The 26,699-nt window shown below is 40.7% G+C and overlaps 1 protein-coding gene across 1 annotated transcript; it reads right to left on the bottom strand.

Annotated features, from left to right (window-relative positions):
- Window positions 1-1,796: 1,796 nt before the first annotated feature.
- mst1rb (macrophage stimulating 1 receptor b) lies at window positions 1,797-25,195 on the bottom strand. The gene is made up of 21 exons (XM_034212152.1): window positions 25,049-25,195; window positions 20,228-21,530; window positions 15,208-15,384; window positions 15,002-15,124; window positions 12,837-13,007; window positions 12,573-12,733; window positions 11,684-11,819; window positions 11,434-11,570; window positions 11,033-11,212; window positions 10,358-10,457; window positions 10,053-10,271; window positions 9,818-9,964; window positions 9,022-9,175; window positions 8,778-8,867; window positions 7,998-8,207; window positions 7,814-7,894; window positions 5,998-6,179; window positions 5,760-5,869; window positions 5,450-5,615; window positions 4,462-4,598; window positions 1,797-3,241 (listed from the first exon to the last, which is right to left on the bottom strand). The coding sequence occupies exons 2-21, from the start codon at window positions 21,431-21,433 to the stop codon at window positions 3,010-3,012; spliced, it is 4,119 nt and encodes a 1,372-aa protein (XP_034068043.1). The 5' UTR covers window positions 21,434-21,530; window positions 25,049-25,195; the 3' UTR covers window positions 1,797-3,009.
- Between the last annotated feature and the right edge of the window lie 1,504 nt (window positions 25,196-26,699).

Consider the following 26,699-nt stretch of genomic DNA (forward strand, 5'->3'; position numbering starts at 1 on the left):
CCTTCTGCACGGTGATACAGTTGGCTTAAACTATAAGAAACTAGATTTATGAATAGCACTAAAGGTAGGAGGAAATAAGGATTTGTAATTGTGGAACAAACTGAACCTTTAATAAGTCAGGTTCATATTTGTATTTTGAACTTTAATGTTCAAAAAGCTCTTTATTTTCCTCATACTGCCTGTGCTGCAGCACCTCTTTTCACCCTCCGTCTGAAACCAGAGCCCAGTGTGCTCTGATTGGCTGTCTGGCTTGCTCTGTTCTGATTGGTCAACCACTTAGAGTTGTCCTGCCCCCTTATCCTATCGCAAATTGTTGGAGCGGGAGTTTTACATAGTGATGTCAGGAGGTCCAATGGAAGCGTTTCAGGCAGAAACTCCTGGAACTTTGTGATGTTAGCCTTTGCAAACCCTTTACATGCACAAAAACCTATAACACACTACAGGGAAGGAAGACCCCCAAGCATAATAGGCCCTCTTTAAAAGGAAGTGTGGCCTTAATGCGAACACCGCTCATGAGAGAAGCTATAAAGCTTGGTCACAAAGCTGACAGCAGCGCTCTTCACAGGTTCTGCTCTTTTTATAGCCCTGACAATACAACAGGGAACAACAGACACGCAGAGAATAGGAGAGGAAAAGTGTGTGTGTGTGTGTGGGGGGGGGGTCATGGCCGTCTTGATTATTTGGATCCTGAGGGCTCTGCAGTGCAAAATGTGGCCTCACACACACACTTGACAACGTAAGCTGGGCTCACTCTGTTTATATCAAAGGCCCCATCACGCGGGGATTGACTTGTGTTCTTGGCAGCATGAAAAAAGAGAAAACTTTATGATGTTCATTTCCCCCTGGTTTTATTTGACTACGGTTTTGTAGTGGGGGAAGTGCGCTCGCTGCGTGTGTGACGTCTGTTTGCAGCACAGGGACTTGCTACTGAATGTTGGTGAGACGTTTGTTTGGGTTGTTTGTGAGATTGACAGATTGTTTGTCTTTTGCTGGCTGTTTCTTCAACTACTTTAATCGGAATCGCACTGATGGCAGAACAAATGAAAGAGAAAGGGAAGAGTTAAAACGTGCCTGCTTTGCCTGTGCTGCTTCTCTGAGTTTAATATCTAATGTGGCATCAAGAGGGCTCATTGGTTGTTTATAAGAGATGGGGGGAAAGAGTTGGGTAACTATGTTGCTATTCTTTGGCCAAAAAGACACACGTAAAGGATGCTGCATCCATGTTGCTTTTAGGGCAAACAATGCTGACCTCTAGTGGGGAAAGCAACAAAACACAGCAGCCTGATAAATCATTGGAAGCATCAACCTCCCTTGCTTTGTTTAGTACACCAAATTGTACTTTAAAAAGTGTTACATAGTGATGTCACTATGCTTCAGAAGTAAACAAAGGAGTTGTTTCAGGCATGTTTTAAAAACATAAATGAAAAGTGTATCAATGAATCTTTGATAATGTAACCAAATAATAAAATCCGTATATTTTAAAATGTACTAAGGGCTTTTATCTCAGTGCCATACATTATTATTATTATTTGTTTGACTTATTTTAAGTTGTACTGTACACCCTCCTCTGCTACCTATAATCCTACAGTGTTTTATCAACAAACATTTATAAATAAACTTGGAGGACAACAAATATTTCAAAATCTAACAGCAGAGTTTGCATACATCCACATATTTACTTGAAGTCCACAGAATGAGCAGAAATCTATAAACAAATAAATATGTTTAATTTATTACACTATCTCAAAGACATTTGTGTCTGAAATACAACAACAGGGTGACGTCAGATTGCCTTCAGGATATTGTGTCTAACATTGTGATCCATAATATACAGAACAATCATTACACTGTAAGACAATTAATAGCATATGTGTGAATGTTATACCTAAACAAATATACACGAATGGGCTCTGTAACAGTACACTATGTTGTAAAGAAAGCCACTGAATTACATAAATGCTCTGCTTTATGTAACATCTTTCTTCAATACCGTAGTCAACACTGTTGGACATGGAAGAACTGGCTTTGCATGTATAATATCCATACTGTGTGAGGATGAAAGAAACAGATATATGGAAAAGACCCCTGCTGTGCGCAAACACATCTGTGCTGGGGAAGATTTGAGTCTTTTTAAACCAAGCCTGTTCTTTTTTCCATCTTTACTTCAATTCATGTGAACAAACTCAGTTTTTTGAACCCTTGTTAGTTAGCTAACAACCAGCTAATTAGCCTCTTATGGATACATCGTGTTATTTTCTCTAGCTAACAAGGTAGTACCACAAAACTGGTTCGATGTATCGTAACGGACATATGTTATCTGAAGGGAAACTAAATGTTTTTCAAATTATTTAAAGCTGGGCATACACTGTACAGGCAGCTGTGGCTCAAGAGCTAGATGGTCGTCCTCCAGTGGGTTGTTTGATCCCCAAGGACACTTCAACGTGTCGAAGTGTCCTTGGGGAAGATACTAAGCCCCAAATTGATGGGTGAGTCTAGGTGTGGCACTCAGCAAGGCAGCCTACGCCTCTGTATGACTGTGTTGGAATCGGTGAATGCTGAGTTGTATATTTAAAAGCAATTTGACTGGCAGTAAAGACAGAAAAAGTGCATAATATTTGCATAATAAAGTGCAAAACACATTTTTAGACATGCAACACCAATTTGAAAGTAGGACTGAATGAAGGTTTGTTGGGTGATGTTGGCTAAGCTGTGTGACCGACGGTGGCGCAATAATGCTGTTTTTCGTTGCTCCAAACCAGACAGTGTATATCCAGCTTAAAATGAGAGTGGAAGCTCAAACGTTACTTATCTATGGTGGCAACGTGACAGCCCTCGAATATGGCTGCCCTGAAAGCATCTTAACACCACTTCCACGCACATTATAGTCGGCAGCACCTCTGTTTCCAATGCTTACTAGTAGGAGATACTGTTGCGACCTAATTGACTTTTTTTGCATCCTCGCTGTTAGCACCAATACCAGTTTAAAGTGGAGAGAGGAAGAGGAGTGGATCAGGAAGAGATGGAGCCTGAGTCTTCACCATCCGTGGAGTTGTTCTCGTCCGCAGACTCAGTGAGGGCCGGGTAGGGCCTCGGCTGGTCCAGGTTCATGTAGGTGACGTTCAGACTGATGTAGTGTTCTCCCTCCAGGCCGGTCAGGATGGTGGCGACGGCCAACAGCAACGTAGAAAAGCTGGGCCTCAACTCCGGATCAGGGTCCCAGCACTGGAGCATAATGCTATACCTGGAAACAACAGAGAAAGAGGCTGAGTAAGGGACAGCTCAGTCCACCACACAATACAATCCGCCCATATTACAATTTTAACAATCTGTGATTTGTTTATTATGTTACATTGATAAAGATACATTTTTCCAAACAATTTTTTTTAAATATGGCTATTTTTTAAATCCTGAAATTCCAGATTTACATTACATTGCATTTAGCTGACTCTTTTATCCAAAGCGACTTACAATAAGTGCGTTTGACCAACAAGATACAAACTTGAAGAAAACAGAATCATATAAGTACATCAGGCTTCACAGAGCAAAAACATTTCAAGTGCTACTCAACTGGCTTTAGATAAGCCAGTCCTTTATTAGTATATAAGTGCTTTGTTAGTAATTCTATCGCTCGAAGTGGAGTCGAAAGAGATGAGTTTTCAGTCTGCGCCGGAAGGTGTGTAAGCTTTCTGCTGTCCTGATGTCAATGGGGAGCTCATTCCACCATTTAGGAGCCAGGATAGCAAACCCACGTGTTTTTGCTGATTTACTGACTTTATAAACGTTGTGTTTGTTTCCAAGCATTCAAAAGCAGGAGCTTCAAGGCCAGGCAACCAGGAAGTTGATCTCGCGCAATAAAGAGTTTCAGATAACACACACTTGTTTACACTTCTTTTCTTTGGATTAAACAAACAACATATAACAGTGTTATCTATTGAGTGTAGAGGATCTGGTAGGTGGATGTTGTTTCTTCTTCCACATTGGTCCCTGGAACTAAGACACTTTTTTGAATGAATACAGGGGAATAGTTGATGTATTCTCTATCAATCTTTAAGTCTGTGGGCAACAGCTTACAGTCCAATGGATTTATCATTAAAGCGGAAAAAACTTCTTCTTTCTAGAGTCAGACCAGTCATATGTGTATATGTGGTTTTGTGACAGACAAAGTGTTTTGTAGACATACATTAACTCCCAAACTGCATTGCATAACTGTTGAAATAACATAGTGGACAAATTACAGGTTTTACTGAGTGACCGTTAAAAAAATCTTGTTGTTACTACGTGGACTTTGTTCTTCCGTCTTCTAGTAAATCTGTGTTATTATTATAGTAGTGTTCATACTGAACTAGCCCTCCATTATGTGGAGCTTAACTTTGGATGTATGCAAACTAAGCAACCGCAACTAATTTACAGCTATTCTATGGACTTATTCAACAAAGCCAGCAACGCAATGCTCCTACTTACAAAGGGTCAGGGCAGTACTGAGGCTGGGGGAGCCTCCGGCCCTTCAGCAGGTAATGTGTTATGTCATAAGGGTCCACCTCTGGGTAGGGGCTCGCTCCTCTGGTCAGCATCTCCCACATCAGCACACCAAAGGACCACTGCGTCAGGAAAGGCAAACGTTACTAGTACCAGTACACATGTGCATAAATTAACTTCGATTCAGTCTTGTGTTTTGCAGAAATGTAAAGAAAAGGTTAGAAATCTATAAACAACTTTTAAAGGAACCCTTATGGCTTGATTTGTCTCTCACTCTAAAACTGTACAGCTTTGTACATAGGAGGAAGGTCAATGTTGAGACAAAACGATGGTGGTGGAAGAGGAAAATAAATGTGAAACAGCCTGCAACTATATCGTTTTGTGCTTTAAAGCTACCAGGAAGTGGCATTACATGCTAAGTTATCATATTACATACGATTGTATACTATTAGTACACTATTGTTAATATTATTATGGTTGAAATATGTATTAATTTCATTTAATCATTTATTTGGCAGGGACAATGCACAGTAATGAACACTTAAAACATTAAAATGTATCAAGCGTAACAGTGCCAGATTTAGCTTTGAGCTCATTTCCATCCGCAGTCCCTCACATAAGACATTTTACTCTTCAATTATTGTCTGTTTTGTTATAGTTTTGACTTTTTAGTTTGGTTGTTATGTTAGTTTGCTGGTTTTATTTCAGTTTCAGCTACCACACTCACTGAGCTGAATAGTTTGGTTGGATGGTATTTTATCTACTACAATATTTAAATCATGTTCTTGTTATTTCATTCCAGAAGACTAGACTGCATGTGGCAAACAAACTGGGATTGATTGTGAAACATTTGTGGCACAGTGCCATCTGCTGGAGTATCAAGTCAATAAGTTGTGACTAAATGCCAAGAGAACCGAGGGCGTGTCACACTGTGTCCAGGCAATATCGTTCAACGTCGCTCCTCTTTACCCACCACATCAGACTTGGAGGTGAATTTCTGCGTCTGCAGACTCTCGATGGCCATCCACTTGACGGGCAGCTTGGCCTTCCTGTGATCCTGAACGCTGTAATACTCTTTATCAAAAACATATCTGGCCATGCCAAAGTCTGCCACCTTCACTGTGTATGACTCGTCCAGCCTGAAGGCAGAGAAAGTAGAATTATAGTTTGTTGTACTGCAATGTGACAAGCTGAAACATCTCCCCACGCTGAATAAAAGAGTTATTCAGGCCCTAATGGCGGTAGATCAATTGCTGCTTTCTCTGCACATCGTTACGACTCACATGCAGTTGCGTGCAGCGAGATCTCTGTGAACAAACTTCTTCTGAGCCAAATACTCCATCCCCTTCGCGACCTGCAGCCCGAAGCCAATCAGATCCTTTACGGTGGGATTCTAAAGAAATCCCACAAACAAATGACAAAACACAATTTAAAACCGTTAAAAATGTACATTGTTTGACAGATGGGTGTTCATACATTCAAAAAGGATTAATTTGCACTGTTTTAATGTAGGATTCTCACCCTCTTCTCGCAGCGGATGAAGTGCCGCAGGTCCCCGTGTTTCATGTACGGCAGCACCACCAGAGGGAGGCCTTCCTGCGGCAGGAGGATGCCCAGCAGGGAGAGCACGTTGCTGTGGTGGAAACCCTTCATTATGATACCCTCCTTCAGAAACTGCTCCACCTCCTCCACATCTGTTATTCCTGATGACACACAGACATACATACATAACCATTATGTGCTCAAATTTAAAGGAAGGGAGGCACTGAATCGCAATTTTAAGAAGCTGCTATTAAGGGGGGAAAAGTATTTTAAAGTTTCCTTAAATGACATGTGAAAATATGGACAACTCCCCTTACATTCCTCCAGAGTCAGGAAAAGTCTAAGTTAACTTTTGGAAGAACCATAGGAAAGGGGTGAAAATGGATAAAATGTATCCGAAAATAGTGTCTCATAATTCCCTGACAACTCCCCTTGAATTCCTCCAGAGACCAGTTCAAAAACCTAAAGTTTGGTAAGAACCATGATTGGGGGTCCTCCAGGCAACAATTGTATCCGAGCCAAAGCACTCATGTAGCGGACACATTCCTCCATGATGTGAAATAGCCGTTTTTTTTCTAAGTGCTCTCAAAAACCGGGTTTCCGATTTCGTGCAGATGGTAGCTTGGAAAAGATGAATGAATTTTTTCGACGGAGGAAGAGAGGTCTCGATTCCCCTCTCCGTTGTAAAATGCAACGGGGGAGTGAAAATGTGTCCGGGGCTTCCGCCGGAAGCGCCGAAGACTTGCGCTTTGTTGAGCCCCTCCTCCGTTGGCACTTAGCCGTTTTTTCGAGAATTTTTTAAAACTTCAGTTTGATGAGGCTTCGTCTTATTAACTTCTGGAACAGAAATCTGAACAATTAGAATTAGAAGTAGAATTAAAGAAGTTCAAAGAAGGCGTTTACCCTTTCTATCATAACAGCCTTAAAAAATATATTTTCACAATATGTATAGGATGTTCTAAAGCTCAGGCTATGAAGGATACATAAAAAACACCCTCTGTGAAAAACCATAGGAATATAGATAAGATGTACCCTGTACAGTTTGGTTTATGCACGCTTCTGCTGGATTTGGTTTGCATACACTACAGGTGAGAAGGGTCAAACAACCGTACTCATATCATCATGAAATATCCCAAATCTATTACTTTCATTTAGAAAGTGATTAACTATAGTTCAGACAGACAACTCACGTGTTTCTTTAACATGTTTATTAGAAGCAGCATATAGTTGAGTTTGGCGTCTAGGCTCGGGCCTCATCACTCCACAGATATACATAGCACCATGAGTGATGATTAAATAACTAACCCCAGAGCCTACAGGTGGAAGCTGGGGTGGTGGTGGGGCAGGCAAGCAGCAGCGACGTGGAAGTTGCTGCAGCAATAGCAGCAGCAAGCAATGCATAGAGATATCTGGCAGGTTAGATAGAGTGGCATATTAAGGAGACTCTGTTTGGTTGGTTGTAGAGTGGCACGGGAGTTATGTATGAATGCAGCGCTCGAGTTGACTGCCTGAACTAGCTCGCAGGCTTCGCCCCATTTATCTGACATTTATCTGTTTCAATCGGCAAATGAGGCAATATCAAATAATCACTTTTGGTGAATTTAAGAGAAATGTACAGACACAAATAGACACAATTTAATAAAAGAAACACCTTAATGTGTTCTCTTGTATGTTTTCTTCCTACTTCTCTGAGTGGAGACATTGACTATAGAGTAGGAAAATCGTTTTGCCTGTCGGCCTTAATAATAGACTTTATGCTGCATAGAAATATAGTCGCTATATAGAAGTTACTCACTATTCAGAGACTTGACAGCACAGTGGATTTCTCTGTGGTTTTGGTCAGTGAAGTAGCCGTGATAGACCGTCCCAAAATGACCTAGAGGGGGAAAAAATACAGAATTACTGCTGTTTCTCTCTAATAACACAAAGCTCCATAACAAGTGTCTCTTGTTTCAGATTAAGGCGGTGGGGTTCCTCACCCTTCCCTATGATCCGGTGGTGTTGCACAACGAGCATCTCAGCGGGAATAAGAACATCCTTCACCTCCTCCAGCAGCTCGGGCCGGAAACTGGAGATGGAGATCTTCTCTGAGGGCATGAGGGGGGTGAGGAAGGGATCGAGGCCCGATGCAGCGTAGCTCAGGAACCCCCCCTGACCCACCAGAGGGGTCGGAGGGCTCAGGGACGCTACTGAGAAAGACCAGAGAGAGGGGTTTCATTGTCTTTTGAAAAATATGTGTATCTGCCTTTCTTCCAGCAAAAGACATATACAAATGCATACCCCATGGAAACAAAAGTACAACAATTAAATAAATAATCACGTTGATGTAGTTAACAAACATTATTATCGCAAAGCAAGTTAGTATACATATGCTACACAAAAGCATACAAATATGATTAGTAAAATAAAGCTATTTTTACTGGGTATTTCCAAAAGTCAGATGTTCTATATTATGCTTAAAGAAGAGCAAATATATTAGGTATTTTCTTAGTTTTAGTAAGCCTTGGAAAAGAAAATACTAAGATTTCATATTTAAGGACATCCTGATAGTTTCGCTAAAAATTATTTCTGATAATGTGCACAGAAAGTCTTTGGCAGTCCAACTAGCAATGGGACACTGTGCCCTTATCATTATTGCATTTCACACAATGGTCTGGATTCCTGGCCTCAAAATAGTGTAATAGAGACGGTAGAGGGGTGTATTCATGACAGTTATAAATATATGTTTGTCAGAAGCAAAGTGCAGTATAGATAGTCACCTCTCCTGTAGTCCCCGATGGGCGACATCTCCAGGTTATTACTCCCAGAGCGGTTAGCGCTGTGGTTCAAACGGCTCTCTACCATGGAGGCTGAAAAACATTTCACAACTCTTTTTAATCATCAACCCCAGAAGAAGAACATCCCACGCAACACCAGGGATGTTCTAGTTGAAAGACTTGTGTAATTCATCGCAAATGCCCAAGCACAGCCGCTACTAGTCAGACGTAACAGAGAGGAGCCCACCTTTCTTCTTCTTCCTCAAGTGCTTCATGACAACGAAGGCCAGCACCGCCCCGGCCACCAGAGCCGCCAGGATCCCCAGAACAATGCCCACCATGTAGTGGTTGCTGACCCTCATCACCGTACCGACGTTATGCACCTGCCCGTTGATAGAGATCTGAAAAACATTCATCATTCATCATCAAACACAAAGATTATGAAATGAATACATGTCAAATGTTTTGGCTTTTAATGCATGCCGACAGGTCAAAGTGTCCGAATGTTCTGGATTTATGCAAAGAATGTAACAAATGTGTGTAGTTAAAGTGAATGGAGCTTGTTCCCTTTTTGCATATATAACGGGCCTGAGAGGGAAAAGGTCAAAGGAATTGTGGTTAGCTGTTTTCTGTTCAAGCTGTTTTTCTCTCCTCGGTTTATGACAACATGGAAAAGAAAAGCTCAGCTAGAATAATCTTTAAAACATCCTTTATTTAATCTTTCACATGGAGAAAACAGTTTTTGGAAGATTAAAAAACAGATTAAATAAAGTTATAGCAAGTGAAGTTGTAATGTTGTTGTTGTGTAGTACTTATTTTTGCCACAGGAGACTGCCAGATGTTCTACATAGGACTAAAGGAATTCATGTTTTCTTCCAGGTGAGTCTAATTTCCGCATGCACGCTAAATACAAGCTACCAGACTTAACTTATTTTTCCAACTGTTTCCCCAGATTTAAATAGTGAGGGGACTTCCTGGAGCCCCCTGTTGCATGCTCGTTTTACATAAGACAGTCAGTTAATCATCATTCCCGCCTGATTTACCCTCACTGGCTGTCCTTCACTGAGGATGGTCATGTTCTTGGGGATCCTGCAGGTGATCTCATTATCCAGGACTTTAGCATCACAATCTACGCCTGCCACCGTCATGATGATGGTCATACAGGAGCTCACCAGATTCAGCTTCTGATGCTGTGCAAAGAGAAAAGAACATTTGAATAAATATATAACTTATTTTGTCAGAAATTCAAAACACAACACCCTCAGAGCTTTCTCTTACATGTAGTGACACTTCGTCAAAGCCAGGGTACAAATTCAGCACGTGACCCTCTGTTTCAAAAGGTATGGGCTCTCCGTACGGATGATAGGAAAACTCTTTCTTCCAGAGTCCCAGCGCTCCGTCCATGTCGAAGGAAAGCTCTCCTTCCTCCGTCTCATCCCTCAGGAACACGGGGGAGACGCACTCCATCCTCGTGGGCAAGGACTTACCTATGCACTCCTGAAATAAAACAATGTGTTCATACTTTAATGCCAGGTACGCAGATTCAAATACAACTGTGTTTGTTAATATAATGAACATTGTACCCTTGTCACAGGTTTCAAGTGGCTCTCATTGGGTTTGAAGCGGATGATGGTGCGGTAAACAGAGTCCAGGTTCTCCCCCCAGATCACAATCTTTGACCCCCTGCAATTCAGATAAATGTCAGATGGAGTCCTTATCATCAGAAGTGGAAGAAGTACTCAGATTATTTGCTGAAGTAAAAGTAGCAATACTACAGTGTAAAAAAGCATTTGGTATACCAAAAGTAAATGTTCTCGTTGTGCATAATGGCCTATTTCAGCATCCTATATTTGAACATATTACATTTGAAAGATGATTATTTGTGCATCGATATGTTTGTCACTTTAATGTTTCACTTGGTAAATGTGTTTTTTAAAATCACATTATACACTGCTGGGTACAATAATATATCATAATGTTTTAGTTGATTTATATTTTTGTTTCAATAACCTAAATCTGCAAAGTAACTAACTTCAAAATACAACGTTTGCCTACAAAATGTTGAAGTGAAATTAGCAAAATGTACATACAAATACTCAAGTAAAGTACAAGCACCTAACTTTTTAATTAAGTACAGTACTTGAGTAAATGTACTTTGTAACATTTCACCACTGATTTTCACCTCTAGGGGGAAATGTGTTTCCTGTTAAATTTGTTATATGAAAAGAGGAAAAAAGATGGAGGTCTCAGTGGCGTACCTGTCGAAGCTACAGTCAGGCAGCACGGCTGTAATGATCGGGTTTTCTTTGTAGTAAAACACCTTTGTGGTGAGGATAGGAGACTTGTCGATGAAAACACTCAGAGGGACGTCCCTCACCTCTGAGATGGGCTGGGACAGACAGATGATGGAGGACACGTTGCCTTTGGGCTTTGTGACTCTGTGGAGAGACGGAGGTATGGGAATTACATGCCATAACAAGTAAGCATGCCATAAATCAATATATTTTGCAGGTTCAAAAAGTACAAAATACTTTAGTTCTGAGTCAGTCTTTGGATGCCAAGACCTGTCGCGTCACTGTGTATTTTCCCAAACCATAATTACACTACACAGAAGTTGAGGTTAGTGTAATGGAAACAGATGATATAGGTATTTCCAAACCTCTTTATAGGACAGGGAACATCATTGAGAGTGACTCTCCTCATCTTCCCAGCATCCAAGTGAGGTCCAGTCACTGTGATGAGCGTACCCCCAACACGAGGCCCATAGTTGGGCTGGATATCTGTGATGTTGGGAGTCTGACAGGACAGTAAATGAAAGTTATTTGGCAAATAAATGTCTTTGTAGTAGCAGATTAGATTGTTTGAAAATGTAAAGCTTGTATGATGTAATCAATAATAGCAAGAATTACCACAAATATGAATCCTGGCATTTCTGCCTTCCCGTCAATAGAGTAGCGTCCCTCCACCTTGCCCTCATGCACCTCCACTGTAATGTTAACGGGTCTGGACAGCTCAGCGGCCCCAGAGCGAATCTTACACACCAAGCTGAAGAGCAGTGCCACAAAACACGAGTGTCAGGGACAAATGCAGTCACTGCAACACCAGCTTTCAAGTTAAAGAAATCCCCTGACTCTTGTGAATGCCTTTATAGAATTAGCTTATTGTGTAAAGAAAATTATTATTTATTTGTAAGACTTTTTAACAGCACTAGCTGCGTAAACTAAGAAGGTAAACTTCGATAAAAAACACTACCAGCATTTTAGCATTATCCTTGTGACTATTATAATACCATGATGCTGTTAGCTTCTTGGTACAGCAGTGTCTTTAGACTTGTAATGATTAAGTCGTTTTGTGTTGCCTGACATCGCCAGACACAATCCTAAATGCCAGTTTGTCCAGAAGCCCTTCATTTTTGAAAGAAAACCATATGAAGTAGCACTGACCAGAGTTTTGCTGTTTTTGCCATAAAACATGTTTAGCCTAAAGTTGTTATTTTTTATGAATGTTTTATTTGCTCTGGCAGATTTGCTATTTGGTCATCATCTCAAAAGCACCCATGTTATATGAATGTAAGTCAGATATTGTAGAGATCCATCCTAATCTTCTACACAAACATGAATTGACTAAAACCAAGTCTGACAAAGTTGTGCTCTGTTTTTCTCACTTTCTCAGAAAGCTTCCAGGAAATAAATAACCAGATGTTTCTTTTTATTCTTTTACAGCGCAAGAAAATCCTGAAGGTACAATTGTACTAAAACAACAACAGACTGTTCTTGGAACCAAAACAAAAACACTCACTGCGTGTTATTGCTTTTCACTGCAAGCACAGTGCAAGCAGTCTGCCCCAGTCGGACCTGGTGGGTTCTGGATGTGATGGCGGGTCTTAAAGGCGACTGAAACTCCCATCCACACACCGTGAACTCTGTTTGACCATCGGGAGGAGCAGTCCGTGGAGAGAACTGCGTCAATAAAGCAGAATCTATAGTGCCATCTTTAATTGAAAATGTTTTTATTAGTCGCACAAAGAGACGTTTTTCCCTTGGATTAGAAAACAAACCTCACCCCAGTGATCCCCGGCTGGCAGGACCCGTTCCTCCACTGACTTTGACACTCGCTCTCCCAGGAGCAAACTCCAGAGCACCAGCCACAGCCCATGAATTTAGGGGCTGTCAGGCAGATCGCACAGGTCAGGAAGTGTTGACAACCTGGTCCTCTCTGGGGCACCTGGATCATCTGAAACAGAGAGATTTTTAAACGGTAAAATATTCAGATCATGTTTTTGGTTCCACTTATTATTTTGTTTCTCTGTTGGTTGGCTCTACTGGCAGGATTTGCATGAAACTTAGTGGAAGGTGTAGCATGGGACAAAGAAGACCCCATTACATTTTAGAGTGGATCTGCATTGCAGTGCTTGGCTTTTAAAAAAGTAAAACAATACTGGGCTTCATTTAGCACCAAGGCAAGGCGAGTTTATTTATATAGCACCTTTCAGTACGCGACAATTCAAAGTGTTTTACAAAATAAAATAAGAGACATTTAAGAATAAATACAGTAAAAACACATTATATAATGGCATTTTACAACAGGCATTTAAAAGGCAAATATAATAATAATAATAAGTTATACAATACATGAATAAAAAGCAAACTGCAGTGTGAATATGAATATGTGTATATATATATATATATATGTATGTGAATATATTCAATTAAAAGCAGTTCAATTAAAAGCAGCGGCAAAAATATATGTTTTCAGTCTGGATTTGAAAATAGTACGAGTTTCTGCGGACGTGCATGATTCAGGCAGTTTGTTCCAGATTGTGGGGGCATAATAGCTAAACGCCGCTTCTCCATGTTTTGTTCTTACTCTCGGAACCCGAGAGCAGACCCGTCCCAGAAGACCTGAGACACCTTGATGGGTCATAATTATGCAGGAGATCGTTGATATTGTCAGGGTTTGAGTTTTTGTGTCTAGTTTTGGGGTTATTTTGCTGTTCCGTCCTCCCTGTCGTTAGTTTCCCTGGTGTGTCTGATTGTCTGATTGTGTTCACCTGTTGCCCTTGTGTTTCTCCTCCCCTGCCCGGCTGTTTCTCGTCTCGTGATTACCCCTCCCTGTATTTAGTCTTGTCTCTTCCTGTGTTCAGTGTTGGTTCGTTATTTGTCATTCATGTCTCCCTTTGTCATTCGGTCACAGTCCCTTTTTGTTTGGATGCTACCTCGTGCCTTGTACCTAATTATGGATTCTTGTTTTTTCAGCTTTTGTGAATAAAGCTCACCTTTTGTTCCCTTTTGAAACCTGCTTCCCTCCTCAATCTGCATTTGGGTCCTATTTTTCCCCAACCCTGACAGATATAATTTAGTCCTAAACCATTTAGTGATTTCAAAACTAGCAATAGAACTTTAAAATAAATTATTTGGCCGGCTGGAAGCCAGTGTAAAGACTTCAGAACCGGACTGATGTAATCCACTCGTGTTTGTGAGGACTCGAGCAGCAGCGTTCGGAATCAGCTGCAGCTTTCTGAAGGATTTTTTTGTCAGCCCTGTGAATACACTATTGCAGTAGTCGAGTCTACTGAAGATGAAAGCATGGACAAGCTTTTCTAAATCCTGTTGTGACATTAGTTTTTTAATCCTAGATATGTTCTTCAGGTGATAGTATGCAGATTTAATAAGTATTGAAATGTGACTGTTAAAATGCAGGTCTGAGTCCATCACCATACCTAGATTTCTAGCTTTATGAGTTGTTTTGTAGTCTGCCAACTGAGGCTCTGCGATTACTTTTAATCGGTCCTTCTTTGCTCCAAAAACAATGGCACCAGGCTGTTCAACAGTCATATTCAATACATAGCTCTTAGTGCTACTGTATAATAAAGTACAAAAATCTGTCCCACACGACCTTAGTGATTACTGATCCAGTTCCAGCTTCTCCTTGCAAAGTCATATCGAGTTTATTGATTTGCTTTAGTCCTTCTCAGGGTCACAGGCGATGCAAAATATCCCAGCATGCACTGGGAAGAACGCAGGAAAACAAAGTGGACAGGTCTCCAGAGCATCATAGGGTCAATATCAGGCAATCTCTCACACTCTCAACTCATTTGTTATTGTAATGTAACCCGACCTGCATGTCTTTGTTCTGTGGGAAGAAATGTGACCCCTAGAGCCTAGAAGAAAATGATACCTACTAAGCCATTGTACACATTTTTATTTATTTAAATAAGATTGCTCTACCTTGTCTCCAACCACAAAGAGAAGATACTCTGATGAGTAAACGGTGGCAATCGAAGACACCCTCTGGTTCTCTACCAAAGAGTAATTGGCAAAGATAATTGGGCTGGATCGTGTCAATACAAGCTGCCAAAAAAAACACAACGTTAAGTGAAGATAAATAACAAGAATAGCTAATGAAAGAATATGTAATTTTTCATGCAGTATACCTGCAGCAGGCGTCCAGTAGAGGTGCCGATATGAGCCACGGTCTTGTTCTCTATGGTTGTGACCAGCAGAGATGTGAGCAGGACGTCCGTTAGCTGCCTGTTGAAGAGATCCACTCTGTAGTAGGGCTTTGACACCATGCTAGGGTGGTCTCTGCATGTGGCGTTGTTCTCCATGCTCTAGAACCAAGGCCACAGGAAGCAGAGGGAAAGGAAATCAGACGATGACGAAGATACTCAACACTTACTCAACAGTAACATGTTTGAACTAGGTTGATAGTAGAGCTTTGTAAAATGGAGTAGTTCATTAAATGGCAGACAATGTTGTAAACAGCTTCTCATTTAAGGCCAATTCCTTATTTTCTGTGTTATATCATATAAAACTGAATATCTTTGGACTGAAAAATCGTTTTTGCACTGTTTTTCTGAGAGAAGAAAAAAAGATTTGACACTAAGGTCTACACCAGACCGCTGGCCTTTAGAAAACAAAAAAAGCAAAAAGAAGAGGTCTGACCTCACTTGATTTCAGATTTAACCATGTTTAAATTCAAATTAATATTAAGCATTACAATGTATTCTTAACTTGAAATCAGTTCTAAAACAAAACAATCAGAACTCAATGTTAAGCCAAGGAAAAAACATTCCCAATGCAAGGCTCCTTATTTCCAAAGCTTTCAACTGCATTACATATCACTGGGGCCCCCTTGTTCAACCAAAACCCAACAAAGCTGCCCTGATGCCCATAAGGTAGAGAAGGGGAAAAAGGCCCTCTATGGTGCCTTTCATTAACGCAGTGCCATATAAGCTGCCCTGCTTGCTAGCAAACATTCTTTGGCTGGTGTCCAACCACATGCAGCTAGAGCACTTTATTTTATTGTTCCCCAATGTCGCTTAAATGGCCTAAGCCTGCCACCCATGCTCAGTTGTCATGGAGATGGGCCTGTTGGAACAAGCCAATAATTTGACCTGGATATTGACAGCTCAGATTATGTGTGCAAAAATGTAATTCTCAGAAGATCACATTTTAGTTTTTTGAAATGTATCGCTGTAGTAAGAGAGGCCCAGCTGTTAGCTTGTAAGGACGTGCTATGAGCTGCACTGGTCACCAGGTTAATCATGATAAATAATGTCCCTGGCACATCAGAAGCACAAGGTGAATCTGCCACGATAACATAATTTCATAATTTAAGAGGTCGTGATAAATGATTATGTGCGGAATTACTGACAGAAAGATTGCCTGCTGGCTATAAACGCAGAGCAGGTCGGATCACTGCTTTGATTGAAAGGGAGTCTGTAAACACTGGGTATTAGCCTCAGGACAAAATATAAAAAAACGTTCTAATTGTTTTCCTGGCATCTAAAAATGAAACAGGAAACTGGGAAATAAGCATCTTTCGAATTAAGTGAATGCAAAAATAAATGTTGGAGTACATGAATCCTCCCCTGACTCGTGATGTAAGCCGAGGGTTAAAGCACAAACATTGCTTTTGACTGAAGTCATTCACCTCCAAACCCAAGAGGAGCGTGAAACGAAAGCATAGTATTTGTGAGGCACAATATGACGTTGTTGGCACAAAAAGCTGCTTTGATCTGCTGAGAAATGGAAGAACCAGGATTTCAGATTTTTGGACAATCCCGCTGGCAGGAAGTTACTCAAAACTCAGACCAGCAGCCAAAAGCAGCAAAACAGAAAAACCTCAAGACAAAAAAGTTCACTAGTCAGGTGGAAAATGTTCTTTTGAAGGCAAATACAAAAGAGAACAACTCCATTAAAATGTTTGTTTTTCAAGATTTCCATCTACTATGAATCCTTCAGTTAAAATGAAAAAAAACAGTGATATTTTGTCAGCCTGCCTTAACCTTGAACAACAGACAACATCTCAAGCTGCAACTCAGTTCTGGGAATGTCACTACATGGTAATTCTCAAACTGACAAGAAAGTATTTTTTAGTTATTAGGGAATACAAAGTGGTACCACAAACTCCCACTCCTAGCCACCATGTAGATAATATAATAAATAACATTATGAGAAATATGTATAGCATCTGAAAAAAAGAAAGCAGTTTTCCCACGAGAAATGACACAAGTAACCAATGCAGTCTAAATGGTATACCTAAATTCAAACTGTTGCCTTAAAAGGACATTGAATACACTCACACCATGCCAGTTAACTGATATAACAGGAAGGAATGAGGCAAACCTTTTAAGACAATTTAAAAAAAATGTTTTGCTCTTACTGTCTGACCTGAGAAATGCACTCAACTGATGCAGAAAACAAGTCATACAATGTCAACAACCCTCAATCCCACTGACCCCTGTCTAATGTTCATTCCACCAGTGTGTAGGCTGACATTTTCCATACTTGTTCATCCAAAAAGCCATTTGTATCCATGTTTTCTTGGATTTAACAGCGAGTGCTCACTGAATGCTGATCAGTGGCGGTTCTAGACCAATTTGACTGGGGGGGGCCAGGCTGGGGCCAGTTATTCTCTGAGGGGGGCCCAATAAATGCAGGACGAAAATGACAAAGACAGTATGAAGTAATTGTGCATAAGAAAACAATGCAATAAAGTTATTGGTATTTGTTTCAGTACACATATTTATTTCAGATACTTATAGTTACAGCTTTTACGCTCTAATGCAGTGGTTCTCAACTGGTCAGGCCTCGGGACCCACTTTTTTCCTTTGTCAATAAATTGCGACCAGACATTTTGAACCGCTCAAATCTATTCAACAAACGCTTTTCAGAATACAATATGAATTCAAGTGAAGTACAGTGCATATATCCCTTATATCCTTTCACAGGACTAAAGTATGCTTTTAAAAAAGGTTTAATCTGATGATGGTCATCAAGTTTCTAGAATCAAAGCTGAACTCTATAACATAAAGAGGCACACTTGTCTTGTACTCAATAAAAAGGCAGACTTGGAGCCAATCCTGCAAATCCACCACATGTGAACAATTTGAAATGCTGAAAACCTAACCCCAGAAGGGGGTCTGGAGAAATACTAACATTTAAACTACGCAATCTGGTATACTCTGAGAAGAAAATAAATACATCTATTACTAACCGACATATTAATAATATTTGATGCCATTGTTTGTGTTTCACTTTGTTCTGACAGCTTGCTGAAAGATATAACGCCTGATGAAGAGGATGTGGATAGGATGGATGAAGTCAGGTCAAAGAGGAGTAATACACATGTTTGGATTACCTCGCACACCTTTTCTATCGGATGATCGCAAAGCTTTCATGTCAGTTCATGACTGCAATTAAACAATTTTTTTAGTTACTGTTTAACTTTTGGGGAAATATGTGGTTTGGTGTTTTGCCAAGAGTTTGATGAATACATTCATACCATATCTGTCATGTCCGCTTGGTAAATATGAAGCTAGTGCTAGCAGGCAGCTAGCTTAGCTTAGCACAGAGACACAAAGCAGGGTGAAACAGTTATCCTGGCTCTATCCAAAGCATCGACATACCAACACTACTAATTATCATCATGTTATGTCTTGATTTTTTAAAGTCAGTCTTTGCAGGTTGTGTGGCAACTTCATGAACAAGACACCACCCTTAAACCACAAATTGTATTTTTAACACCTCTGTTTTTGTTTGGATTAAATAAACAAGATTTTACTTTTGAGATTGAGATGTGTTGAAAGCATGGCAGATATTTGTTTGTATTTTTGCACAGTGCTAGCATAGCTGTTTCCCTTGTCTCCAGTCTTTATGCTAAGCTAAGCTAGCAGTCTTCTGCCTTAAGTGTCATAGTTCTCTAACACACAGCTAGGCTATATGAGAGTCTTATCATTTGACACAATAACCACAAAAAGCTGGAGCCGTGACACTGTACAACCTTTTTGTTTCATTTCATTACTCATGTTTGGCTGAAACTACAGAAGCACAGTCATCTTGCTCCTGCCAGTGGTGTAGAGCAATGTTTACAGTATTTAATAAACTAAAATATGTTTCTACATAATAATCTGAAAAATACACTTGAGGGTTTTATCCTTGTCACTATCATTGTTGATCAAAACCACAACATCAGAGAAACTCCTACTTTGTTATTTTATTCATTAGGATTTCTTCATGTTCAAACTAGCTGTCATGGAGTCTCTTCTACACTCCCAATGTGTAAATGCCTTGGGTTAATGTTGGTATGTATGTGGAGAGGATGGTTCACATTCCTCTCACTCATTTGATCGACACTTTTATTAGCCAGGTGAACATGTGATGCTAGATAAATGCTTATTTATTTGTGTTCAGTGTTTCTGCTCTCACATGTTTTTCTTTTCGGGGACTTTAATTCCGTGGCAACTTTAGGACTTTTTTTTGTCTTTTGTCAAAGTAAAATAGTACTATCTGCAAATTAGGGAAGATTGATGCCACCGAAGTCAAGGCCATTACCAAGGCCATTATTTGATACGCACGACCAACCATTGTCGATTACAACACAAGCAAATTATAGTTTTCAATGATTTCCTCCAGTCATAACAAACTAAGTAACCTTACTATCTTTTCAATATGTACACGCATGTTAAGAAAACAGGTAATATATGGCTCACATGGTACGATTTTGAACAGGACCTGCCAAGAGTCAGCAAATAGTTTTCCATTTGAATGAGCGCAGTTCACCCGGATACCTCAGATGTTTTCTAGTTTGAGTGAGTTCTATAAAAGTGATTGATGTATTGGATGATCTTATCCTATCCAGTAGACTCCACATGCCAGCCCTTGACAAATCAGACACGCACACAATTGAATTTACCTTTGATCTACACCTGTCTGTACCTGTCGGTATACAGTAGTACAACATTGCTTTGTCTGTATGGTTACCCTCAATTTGTAAATCCCTTGCAATATGTTTATGGTAAGACATTGACCTTGACTGTTCAGGGTTGAGATAGATGATTGGGCAGCAAGTCTTTATGATTCTAGAGTGACCATCTTAGCCTTGAATAAAATCAAAAGTAGACCAAATCACCTATAAATTGGTGTGTGTTAGCAGACTGATGGGCTCACCTCATGTGGACAGCTCTCACAGGACTGGAAATGGCAGAGCCCTCTAGAGAGCTGCTCTGGTCCAGACTCACAGCAGTCATCAACCCCATCTGCGATCGCTTTGTTCACGTTGTCCATTGGGAAGGCGCACAGGGCAGAGTCGTGCTCCGTGACCCCGTTGTCATCAGTAACAGCAAAAACTCCATAGAGGATGTCATCCTCCTCCTCCGCCCCTAACTCCTCTGCCAGCTCCCTGCCTGCCTTGCCAAAATGGGCTGCCTGGACCACGTTGTAAACCACATCCTTATAGGGCTCACTGGCTACGTTCCTCCGTCTGCGTTTTGGTTCAAACCGACACTCCAGGATCACCTCACGATACCTCTTCATCTCCCATTCATTCCTTGGGAGTCGGCCCAAACGAGTCTGAAATGGAGAGGATTCCTGATCTGGACTCTCTCTCTGAACTGAGACGAAGTAGACAAACTCCTGAGTGAAAAAGCTGTAGACATATTCAATATTGTATGTCCTCCGCAAACCTGGAAGGACAGTCAGGCTACGCACATCCTTGTAGAAACCATCTTCTGTGGCCAGTGGTCGACGCACCGATATAGACTTCCTTCCGTAACGCTGCGTCACACTGTCATTGACTGTGGCGGCAACAAAGAAGTAGACAGTCTGACCCTCTTCCACCATGGTGACTTTGGTACCGAGAGGACTAGCCACACAGTCAGGACAGTTGGCGGCGGGGTTTGTAACCTTTCTGAACAAACACTTTGAAAGAGAAGGAGGCTCTCCATTTGAGTTAAGTTGGTGGAAATGGCATACACCATACTGAGAACTTCCACAAGAGTATAAATACATAAAGAGGGTATCCAACAGCAAGACCTGATTGTTTGTGTCCTCCAGGAAGTTTGGATCCTTGTCAATGTCGCACATATCGCATACCCGACACTCTGGGCTTCCCACTGGCCCAGTGTGGAGCTCCCAAGCCTTCTCCAAGCTTCTGTTGACGGCTTCAATCACATTCTTAGAGGCAACATACACCTCCTGGTAATACGAGTTGTTGACTATGTTCTGGATAGGACCCTTAGCCTGGAAGAACGGCATGGTGTACACAACGGAGAAGTTGACAGGGTTGGGGTAAAGTGAGGGACAGTTGGCCAAGGCAAAGGCCAGCAGAGTTTGGATACAGACACATGTCCCCCACTGTGTTGTCCAGTGCACCATCTCCGCTGAGAGGGGGGGGGCAACAGCACAGACAAGGTGGGGTTACCTCCAGGTCTGATGTTGGGACAAGGGCATCCTTAATACACGCCGCTGATACCTGAAAAAAAGTAAGTCATTTAGAAATATCTTGAGAATTTTTGGTTGAGCCAAAGTGCTGTACATGTAATAAAAACACATTACTACAATCACAATAAAAGAAAATAATTTACAATAGAAATATAAAAAACAAAAACACAGGGAATAGTCAGGTGTCATGCTCCGCTCTGACTAGAAGGCCAGGGAGAAGAAGTGAGTCTTTAGTGAAGATTTTTAAAAAAAACAGGGTCTGGGCCGACCTCACATGGAGGGGCAGACTATTCCAGAGCCTGGGGCCAGCTGCTGCGAAGGCTCGGTCCCCTCGGGTTTTGAGCCTGGTCTTGGGCACTATCAGCAACAGCTGGTCAGCGGACCTTAAAGCTCTGGCTGGGGTGTAGCGATGGAGGAGTCCGGCTATATAGGCAGGAGCCAGCCCATTTAGGGCTTTGAAAACAAATAAAAGGATTTTAAAATCAATTCAGAACCGAATTGGAAGCCAGTGTAGTGAGGCCAGAATTGGGGTGATGTGGTCACGCTTTTTGTGGCCAGTCAGAAGACGTGCAGCTGCATTCTGAACTAGCTGCAGGCGTTTAATTGAGGCCTGGTCCATACCCACATACAGAGCGTTGCAATAGTCCAGTCTTGAGGTAACAAAGGCATTAATAACCCTTTCTAGGTCTTTAAAAGATAAATACGACTTGGTTTTGGCCAATAGTCTTATTTTTAAAAAAAAAGAAGGATTTGACTACGGTGCTGACCTGCTTGTCGAATTTAAAAGTGCTAGTGAAGGTCACTCCAAGGTTCATGACAGAGGGGAGGATGTTTTCATTGAGAGAGCCCAGAATATCAACCGGAGAGGCTGGAGGTTGGGGTCCAAAAAAGATGACCTCAGTCTTGCTCTCATTGAGGTTAAGGAAGTTTTTGCTCAGCCAGGATTTTATCTCTATCAAGCAGTAAATCAACTGCTGTAGTGAGTGTTTGACAGTTGCTTTGAGAGGCAGATAGATCTGTACATCGTCGGTGTAGCAGTGGAAGGGAATATTGTGTGTAGTGAGAATTGAACCTAGGGGCAGTATGTACAGTAAAAAGAGGATGGGGCCCAGGATAGAGCCTTGGGGAACCCCACAGGTAAGAGGGGCTTTTAGGAGGAGAAGGCACCAAGCTGCACTGAGAAGCTACGGTCTGTCAGGTAGGACCTGAACCATGCAAGGGCAGAGCCTGTGATGCCTGCGGACTGTTCAAGCCGTGACAACAGGATGCTATGGTCCACAGTGTCAAAGGCAGCTGTCAAGTCTAACAGCACCAGGACAGCTGGGCTACCTGAGTCGGCGGCTAGGAGCAGATCATTAAAAACTCTTAAAAGGGCTGTTTCAGTACTGTGTCATCATGTACTATTTTATGATGATGCTACCGTGGATATTTTTTGACTAATGACATTTTGAACCAATATAATTGTATGTACTGCACTGAATCTAAGGTGACAAATACCCTCATCTCGGTCGAGCCAGATGAAGATGAGAGTACATGTGGTCATAAATATAAAAGCTTCCTCTGACTCACCTCAAACACTTAGAGGGACTGTTTACATAATAAAACAGAGTGCTGTGTTTTGGTCGTGCTCAGTATAGTAGACAATGTATTAAAACTATTTGTATTGTGACTTCCTGCACAAGTCATTCAGTCTAGTCCTGTTTATTCTGGTTAATCCAACATCCGTTTCTTCCATTGTGAGTCATGCTCTTTTATGCAAGAGATCTGAAAGTAATCAGAATAATCAACTAAAACTGAGCATTTTTCAGTGGTTCGTCTTCATCCGCCTTTCAACAACCAACCAAATGGAACCGTGTTTCAAACTCTGAGCCCTGTCTTCATCCTGAGCAGCCGTTGTTCGGTGGATCATTAACTAGACACATCAGAGTTAGGCTGTTTTCAAGATCCTGGCGTCTCTGCTTTGCATTCCTGTCACAATCAATACGTGCCTCTCAGGGGGAACGATGTGCACGGACTGATGATCATAAGACGACATGTGCCTTTTTAAGCCTCAGGTGCAAGAACAACGGATCGCTTGCACGTGCCAGAGAATTTCCTCAACGATTATTTTTATATTTAGCAGCAGAGAAACTTTAATCTGTCCAATATTATTTCAAGAAAATATCAGTTTTTCGGGTTTAAGCACTTGTGTGGAAAGTTTCAGATCAAGTATGGCGTCCTCACATCAATAATTCATAGATTCCCACTAAAGTTGTGTTACATTTTAACATTTGCTGGTCCAAGTGAAAGGTTAAGGTTAGAAGACATGGGTATACATAGTAATGACACTGATTGACTTTCTTCATGTTCATGGTTAATAAAGCAAATGGTTGAAATTGAGTTTCCATTCATTGTACTAAAGGTGCTATTTACAGGCTTGTCAGCATGCAGGATTTGTACCAGTGTAATCCATCACAGGGGAGTTAGGGAATCACAATATGGATTTCTTTTATGGATTGGCAGATAAACAATTATTGCCAGTTAACCCAAAATGTCACATGATGGTGAATTAAAGTTGCAGGATTTTGATTAACAGTTAATATGTTACTTTTATTCCTCAACATTTCTGACAAGTGCATTTTTATTCTTAGCATCCAAATGGATTGACATATTTGATTTATCTTTTTTATTATCGTTTAATTACAACAGCATCCTGTGAGGCTATGGGATGTGGACATTGTATTGGCTGCATTGTGCAACAGCTTTAATGAATCAGTGCCGGACACTTTGGTGGCAGTTCATTAGACTAATAGAGAGCATCTCTGTTTCATCGATCACAACACAGATATCCACAGGGATTTGAGAAGGCAATCTGCTGTACAAACAATCTATGGTCAAAAACGAAAGGACATGAAGTATTGATTCAGCGGCAGGACATGCAACCTAAACAAAACCCAACAGTGTGGAGCGACAACAGTTATAAAACATTAATATAAGGATGGTTTATTTTTGTTTATTCTTCTAAATTGATGGAAGATGAATCGAGGAAGTCAACATGGTAACCCAAATCAATTCTAACAATTTCACAGAAGCCTTTTCTTGTCTTAATTGATCTTATCTCTTTGAGTATGCCCTTGTTTCCTATCCTGTTCAGTGAAATCATGCCAGTAGATTCTGGCTCTATTCCAAATATCAAAATGCTTCCAACAGCTGCACCAAATAAGCCAACACCTTTCTCTGTGAATGGTTATCAGCACATCTTTTTCAGTTGTCATCACATAAACACAACTTGCCAGAAAACTTGTACTACAACAAAAAAACTCTTTAAAATAAAACTCTTAAATGGGTTTAAAAATGTGTGCCACAATATGGTTACACTTCTTTAAACAATATGACATGAGTAATGCTCCTCTTGTACTATGTTTCTGAACGGTTTTTCTGCTTGTTGGTTATAATATCTATATATTTGCTATAATATCTGAACATGCGCGTTAGTTAGTCTTTTAATAATGTTCTAGTTTCTTAAATACTATCCGTTTCATGCAGCTGTGAGTGTTGTGAATATCTTACCTGTGCAGGTTAGACTCTGTCTTCTTCAGGGAAGCACACTCTGCCAGGTTCACTCCTTGTCTTCACTTTAGAAAAAGCGCAGTGAGAATGACTCTTTGCTCAGGTAATTTCAAGATTATTACACCTTTAGAATTAATTGTTGATCAAAATGAAACCCGGACAGTTCTCACAATGTGCTGTGACATGTAAAGTATGTTTGTTTCGGATTTGACTTCACTCCCAGGTTGGGTAAGTCCTCTGAGCCTCAGCGCAGCTCCGGCTCCTCCCTCCTCACAGCAAACCCAATTCATTTAATTTAATTTCAAACCTTTATTTAGACAGATAGGTCCCTTGAGATCATGGATCTCTTTTACAAGGGAGACCTGCATCAATTTACTTCCACATGAAACATAAAAACAACCTAAAAACAAACAATGGAGGACATCATATTTACATATTCACCAACACTTACACCATAGTGTCAGAAAGCATCTCGTGCAGACGTGCCTTAAAAACATTCAGAGAAATAAAATTGCTCAATTTCAATTTGGACTGTAGGCTGTTCCAAGCAAGTGGAGCTGCGCACATAAAAGCCGTCTTACCGAAGACAGTCTCACTCTTGGCACATCTAACAAGACCACATCCTGCGATCTCAGACAATAGCTGCCCGCAACTTTCTGCTTTACCAGAGAACAGATGTAATACGGGAGTTTGCCCAACATAGCTTTATAAATAAAAGTGTACCAGTGACTGAGCCTCCGTACAGAGAGTGATGGTAAACCTGCCTTGGTATACAGTGTACAGTTATGTGTAACCCTCATTGTGTTGCTGTACCCACCTTTTAATGGTGACGCACGTGATGTCATCATGCAAGTAGTTCGGTAAAATTAGAAAAATATATTGATGTTTTCGAAAGGAAGGATCAATAACATTTAAAAACAAAATGTTGGAGAACTTACATTGCTCCCTGTCTGCAGCCAGAGAGACTCCGCAGGGACCGTCTACAAAGTGCAACACCGAAAATACATAACAATACAAATATTCCATAACTTCCCCGTCAAAGAATAAAGTGCTACCATAATCACATTACACATTATTGATCTCCTGCCGATCAGAATACAACACTTGTTTTGAAAGAAAAGGCTTTTGCATAATTCTATGATTTTTCATGAAAGTTTCTACTTTTTTTTAAAACATACTCACTTTGTCCTATTTCTTTACTATACATTAATTTTTTCATTGTGTTTTTCGAAATTCTAAACTTTGACTTTGGTCATATTTAGACATATGCCATGTAAGTTTTTCAGTTTTCAGACATGCACTACCATGTTGTTTTTTCTGATATTTTCAACATAATATACAGTTGAGGCCTAAATTATTAGCCCCCAGGAGTTATGGAACATTTTCCTAAAATTCTTCCCAATGTTTCCAGCATTGATAAAACTTGATATAATCAAACATTAAATATAATGAAAAATGGGTTGGTCAAAATATTAGCCCCCATGTGAATTTTTGCTTTAAAAACACACCTAATTACATTACATTACATTACATTTAGCTGACGCTTTTATCCAAAGCGACATACAATTACCAATTACAGGGACATTCTCCCCGGAGTAACTGAGGGCTAAGTGCCTTACTCAAGGGCACACTAGTGGTGGTGTTCCAGGCG

This window comes from Gymnodraco acuticeps, unplaced genomic scaffold (genome assembly GCF_902827175.1).
Source record: "Gymnodraco acuticeps unplaced genomic scaffold, fGymAcu1.1, whole genome shotgun sequence".
Classification (NCBI taxonomy): Eukaryota; Metazoa; Chordata; class Actinopteri; order Perciformes; family Bathydraconidae; genus Gymnodraco; species Gymnodraco acuticeps.